Here is a 6,000-nt window from a genome sequence, read left to right as displayed (position 1 = left end):
ATGGTCAGTTTAGAAGTCATGTACAAAGATTTTTGTTTTGCGATTGATATATGTGCATGACGAAACATCCGGACGCCCAACCGGTACAGTCGACAAATATCAAATCTCTTTTCTGACGTTTCAGAGATTAAGGGTTAAGAACCAAAAATGAGCTGTAGATATGGTCTTGAGTCTGCCGTTTTGTTCTAATAAAAAAAAAAAACTACACCAGCATACAAACGTTTTAGAAAGATTTCAAATCGCAAACCTTTTACATAGCACGATTTGAAAGGAAATAGCCTTGTTGAAGATGAGTTTAGCAGTGGCAATCTCTAAAGAACAAATGGTTCTTATGTGGTAAATATAAACATAGCAGAACTGATCATCATCAAACTTCCTTGTCAACACAACGTTTGTAATTAAATTTTGGCAGCCTGTTATGTTTTATCGTCTTTCAAACATTAGCGGCATGAACACATAACAGTCCATCATACTCTGGAAGCAGGCCTAACCCACGCGTACGACAATCGCTGCCCTTTTTTTATCGTACCGCTCTTTCATAGAAAAGAGGAAGTCACGAATTAATTTTCAGCAGCGCCCCAGACGCCCCAGCAGTGGTGGCTGACCGGCATCACGCCAGGATCCGCTCCGCTCGAAACAAAGCGGCCGCTCTTTTCCTCGCCCGCGGTCCTTATCTCACCGCGCTGAGAAGCGGCTCCCCCAATGGGACCCCACCGGGCGCCACGTCTGGGACGAGGCCAATCCCCGCCGGGGCAGGAACTGTCCGAGACGGCGTACCTGTGCCGCCACTTCCATTCGCCGCCAGAGCCGGTTACCGAGCCAATGGAGGCCGGACGAAGGTGGGCTCGTGCACCCTAACGACCTCCAAGTCCCGCCCGGTGCACCCCTCCTCTCAAGACCGGCCTCCTTGCAGTTCCTTACCGTTGCCACCACCTGTCTTCCACCGCTGAAACACGCAAACTTTCACTCCACGCAGACTGCGTGCTGCTCGCCGCTCTCCGTCGACGAACAACGCCATGAGACACCGAGGATTACGCGGCTCCGCGGCACGCTGCCCGTCCGTGCCACTACCGTGAATTGTGGGACGTGCTAGTTGGGGACATCGAGGCAGGACCTGGGGCCCACTTACCTTCCTTCTTCGAGTCGTCGGGACTACGCGCTGGAAGCGATGGAAACGTTCGTGCTCATCCCCAAGGAGCTTAGTCTTGTGCTCTGTGAAAAAGAGTCTGGGACGTCTTCCGCGATGCTTCCGCAGCACCAGGCCTCTTCGGAAAACGTCAGGAAGGAAGCCAGCGCCGCCGTTTGGAGCAACAGTCGCATCTCGCGCGGCACGCGGTTCCTGCCCTTCCAGGGGACGGTGCGCTTGGACAAGCTCGACGTGTTCGGCACGCTCGACCGAAACGATGTAAGTTGAACCGGGTCTCGGTCGGGCTTCATTCATTCTCGCATGCTTCGCCCCATACTCTGCCTGGTATTGTTTCAAATAATGGCGCGGTCTTGTGTTCAGGGAGCGTGGCTGTCAACTTTCCGTTTTGCTTAGTTCGGAGCGGGGTGAGACGAGGTGTAACAGGAGGCGGCGCGTGCCGGGTGATGGCAGCACGTGCGTCGATGATGTCGTTAAGGTTTCTACTGCTGTTTAGTGTCGCCCGAATGGTCTCAGGTGTCTGGCCGTTAGATCATCCTGTAGTTCGAGATGAGCAATGAGGCACCCTGGTTTTAAGTTACACCAATCGCGAAGGCTTTCCGTGTCCATGCTTGTGATGCATTCGGGCGACGTAGTCAGTGCAATAAAATCTTGCTCCACGACATGCACACGTGCAAAGAATTCTGGTATCGGCCTTTTCGCTCAGAGCTTTACAGTAACACGGCTAATCGCTTCTGTGCGCATTAAGGATTCCTTGAGCACTAGGCAATTGACGATCATTGAAAGACGAATCTTGGCAAAGAACATTCCATCTTTACAATCAGAGTATGTTCTATTCCGCCAGAAAGTGGCGCTGAGGATACCTGTGATAATTTTTAACAAGTTTGTCACAAGTATGCCCCAGTTATCCATGTATTTTATTTAGTTAACCAATGGTACCAAATGTACCAAAAGTAACCAATTTTCGCACCAAGTCTGTTCGTTGGAAAAGGGTCCAAATAGCGTATATAACCAAAAGTCGCGAGAACATTATTCGGTTAGTATAAAGATACCTGCAGGTGATAGCATCAATTGGAGAAACAAAAAGCGACCAGTCCATAGCGTCGCTCTTTTCTCCCCAAGTGTCCAACTTTGTTTTCTAAATACTGGCTCATCCCGCATGCACTATAGAACAGGGGAAAGAGAAACTCGAGAGAACTACATTTGGCTACACTGCCGTTTGACGCCCCGATTCGATGGAACCAATCATTCGGAACCAAAAGTGCATCCTCACCACTCTTTATGTCTTTGTGTGTTTACTATGTCACCAGCTAAAACAATCACACGGAGGAAAAAAATAAAAAAGAAGAAAACAGGGACGCAATAAAATATGAAAGATTGACGAGGAATTATATAAATGAAACAATAAACTCTAGTAAAGTGGTATGCTGGGGTGGGGTGAGTTGGTAAACGTTGAACATGATGAAAAAGCGTCTTTTTGCGCGCGATTTTCCATTATGTTAAATGAAGCATTATAGGTTGGTTTGTGAGGCTTAACGACCACGGACAGTACAGAATCTCGTAAAAGATAACCCATAAAAAAGGCATAGTCTATATTTAAACTTTACGTGGTAGCCGTTAATCTAAAAGGTTTCGGCTCATTGTAGACCTCGACGATTAGCTAACCTCAAGTATCTTTTATCACCCACCGGCAGGTGGCGTATTCACCTGATGACAGGTCAGCGGAATGCCTGATACCATTGGGCATGACTCTTCTGTTTGTATTTGATGTATTGCTTCTAAAAATATTAACTGTGTGCAATGTAGTAAATACATTGTCGGAATAATTGCGAACTAATGTATATTACCTCTAAATGCGTGTTCTAACTTCTTGCTTTATAATTTACTTTTCCTTCCTTAGGAGTACGTCTTCGTGCTAAGGAGCGCTATGGTGGTGATAAATGGATATCAAAATAAGCGTTTACAGCAAGAAACTGACGAGCGAATCATCTGACAAGTTAATTTTCAAAATCAAATTTGAATCGGGTTTTATAATATTCACAATCTACTTAATATTTTTATAGTAGAAATGGCAGCTTATGGCAGAGTTTATCCTTTTGAGCACGCGTTTCTTGCCTGTTGTAAGTGCGCCGACTAATTTCTGAGCGAATTCATATCCAATGCGCGAAATGAATCGACAATGATATATCGTGAAAGTCGTAAGGAATATTATTATTATTCTTGATTACTTGCATCCCATCAATAAATACACTGAAGATGCGGGTAGGTCAAAAGCTAATCGCGGCGCCTGGGACTTCTCGTCAGCGCCTTAAGAAAATCCACACAATAAACGCATACTGAACAAACTTGCTTATTTGATGCAAAGACAAACCTACCTCTTGGTAAGACAAAAAGAACAAAATATTTGCACGGTAAGAACAGCATCGACGTGGAGTCTCTAATAATAACAGTCATAAGAAGGTGAGGAAATGCAAAACGAACTATCGCGCAAGAAGGTTGTGCTCGCATTCCAAAAAATCGTAACTTTTTTTCATTCGTTTACTTCACGTAAAGCAACAAGCAGTGGAAGTATTGCGAAATAACCAGAATAACAGTTGAATAAAAGCAAACTTTACAGATCAAAAAGGATTGCCCGGTATTGAATGCAAGCTTACAGAAAGAAGCAGTTGAAATCAAAACACACACACACACACAAACACAACTACCGTTGCGAAGAAAAACTAAAACAAAAACCTCCAAAATTGAGTCACAAAACGTTTAGCACATAATTTCTTAATAGTCGTTTTGGGTGACGTTATGAATTTATCTACAACGGATTTAGGAAACAACCAAATAATTATTGTAGATAACAAGATGACAATTATTTTCCATGCGTTATATGCACTCAGGGAACATTAAAGCGTTCACCATCCCTTAACGAACGTTGTATCACACGAGGGGTTTTGAGAGGTATCGTAGATATATGTTTGTCAATAACATATATTAAAAAAATACGAAGGAAAAACGCGGAAGGCACAAAGATTCGGACAGATTTTGACATGGGGTGCTTGCGAGACTCCTATAAAATATATTTCGAAATATTGTAACAATTTTTTGCCAAAGCATGCCATAATTGGTGTATACATCAGGCACGTAGCCAGAATTTTGTTCGGGGGGGGGGGGGGGGGGGGGGCGCTCATGACAAAATGTTGTATCAGTGCACCGGCCCCATGTGTTTCCCCCCTGGCTACGTGCCTGATATACATTAATACTGTAATCTAAGAGATCGCAGTAAGAAATATTTACTGATCATAATTAATAATATATATATATATTATCCATTCAGAGGGACAAGGAGATAGAATAATAGCAATAATAATAATAACAATTCTTTATTTTGGTTGTGCCCACAAACAACCATATCGGCGCACTACACTGACATCAAACACAAAATCCAGTAAGAAAACTCAAACGTTAGAAACAGAACTAAAACAGACACAAGATATTGCTTAGCACAATCAGAAAGGCAACATACGTTTACGCGTTTGAATATTAAATAGGTTAATACATCAAAGTGGTCTTTGTACATTTTTATTGCCATTCTGAACTATTGTTAAGGAGGACATAAAGGGCATACATATGTGATAAGAATATAAGGCGCTCAGGCTGACCCGAAACAGGACATGAAGATCTACGACCATAAAAATTAACAAATTTGTTGATATCACTTTGCCATGAATAAATTTGCGTAAAAATATAGAAAGAATGCCTGACTCGCCTGCTTACACCCAATTCAGACAATGAAAATCGGTGTTCTAACATTCTATAATGATAGAAACACCTCTTTCTATGAAACAGTCATAAGCTTTTACTTATCATTCGTTTTTCTAGATTTCATTTTGCGATGACTTTTGATAATCTATAAAATCCAAATGAAGGAGCGAAGTTTCAACCGTGATTGAACCAAAAATTATATATATGCAATAGGTAACAAGATGTTGAAAATTGGCGACGCGGTTGTGAAATGACGCCCAAAGTTCTTAATGCTAAGTTTCAGAAACATGCGTGTTACTAAACGAAAGTTAGCTGTCAATATAGACACCAAAATCCTTGATAAAAGATACCTTCGAAATTAATACGATTCCCGCATTACTAAAAAAAATTATTGAGCGCTTTCCAGAAAGAAAAAATCCCTATAGATTTAGTTTTCTGAGGGTTATGTGAGAAGCAATTTATCGAGCACCATTTCTCAACACGCTCTACGTCGGCTTGGGGATATAGCGATCATGTACCAACTTGACTCCTAAAAATAGCTTAAACCTTCGGCAGACAGTAGAAACATTTCTTCGGTTACACAGTTAACAATAGCATTTAAAAACAAAATAAACAAAAGCGGTTCCAGGATATAGCTCTGAGGAACTTTGAATTAAATTCGTCAAAGTGACTATCGAAAACGCGAACGCAGTTATAACTACCGCTCAGATATAGGTATAGTAAACCAGACACATATATATGGGCTGAAATCTGATAGAATCTTTAAGGACATGCAGATTTAAAGAAGCGCCTCAAAAATGTATTATAAATACAGAAATAAGTAAATTTTTCCTAACTTTTTTTATAATTCAGTGGGCGTTTGGGTATTTGTACTATAGAGAGGAAGCCTGCGCGCAAAAGTTTCTTTTTTCTGACATGTGTAGGCGCGTTACGGGCGTATCGCGGCAGCGAGCCGCAGGCATCTCATCACAGCAAATGGCGGGGAAGGCGTGGTTGCTTTGAGTTCAAATGCATGCGCGTAGCAAGCAAGCATCGATAGATTCGTGGAAAAAAATTGACTACGAACGAAAAGCGTCGCCGATAATGCACGCATACGTCGATCA

General features: G+C 42.5%; 1 protein-coding gene across 1 annotated transcript in view; it reads left to right on the top strand.

The window, feature by feature from the left end:
- Positions 1 to 1,168: 1,168 nt before the first annotated feature.
- LOC8028023 (zinc finger protein 2 homolog) overlaps positions 1,169 to 6,000 on the top strand; it is a 124,536-nt gene continuing 119,704 nt past the window's right edge. The window contains exon 1 of the mRNA XM_029972148.4: positions 1,169 to 1,405. Coding sequence (XP_029828008.3) covers positions 1,169 to 1,405 — 237 coding nt within the window. The remainder of the gene's footprint in view (positions 1,406 to 6,000) is intronic.

The sequence above is a fragment of the Ixodes scapularis genome, unplaced genomic scaffold, assembly GCF_016920785.2.
Source record: "Ixodes scapularis isolate PalLabHiFi unplaced genomic scaffold, ASM1692078v2 PGA_scaffold0__279_contigs__length_252992795, whole genome shotgun sequence".
Classification (NCBI taxonomy): domain Eukaryota; kingdom Metazoa; phylum Arthropoda; class Arachnida; order Ixodida; family Ixodidae; genus Ixodes; species Ixodes scapularis.
The sequence above is the reverse complement of the archived record's forward strand: the minus strand, read 5'-3'. Positions and strand labels throughout refer to the sequence as shown.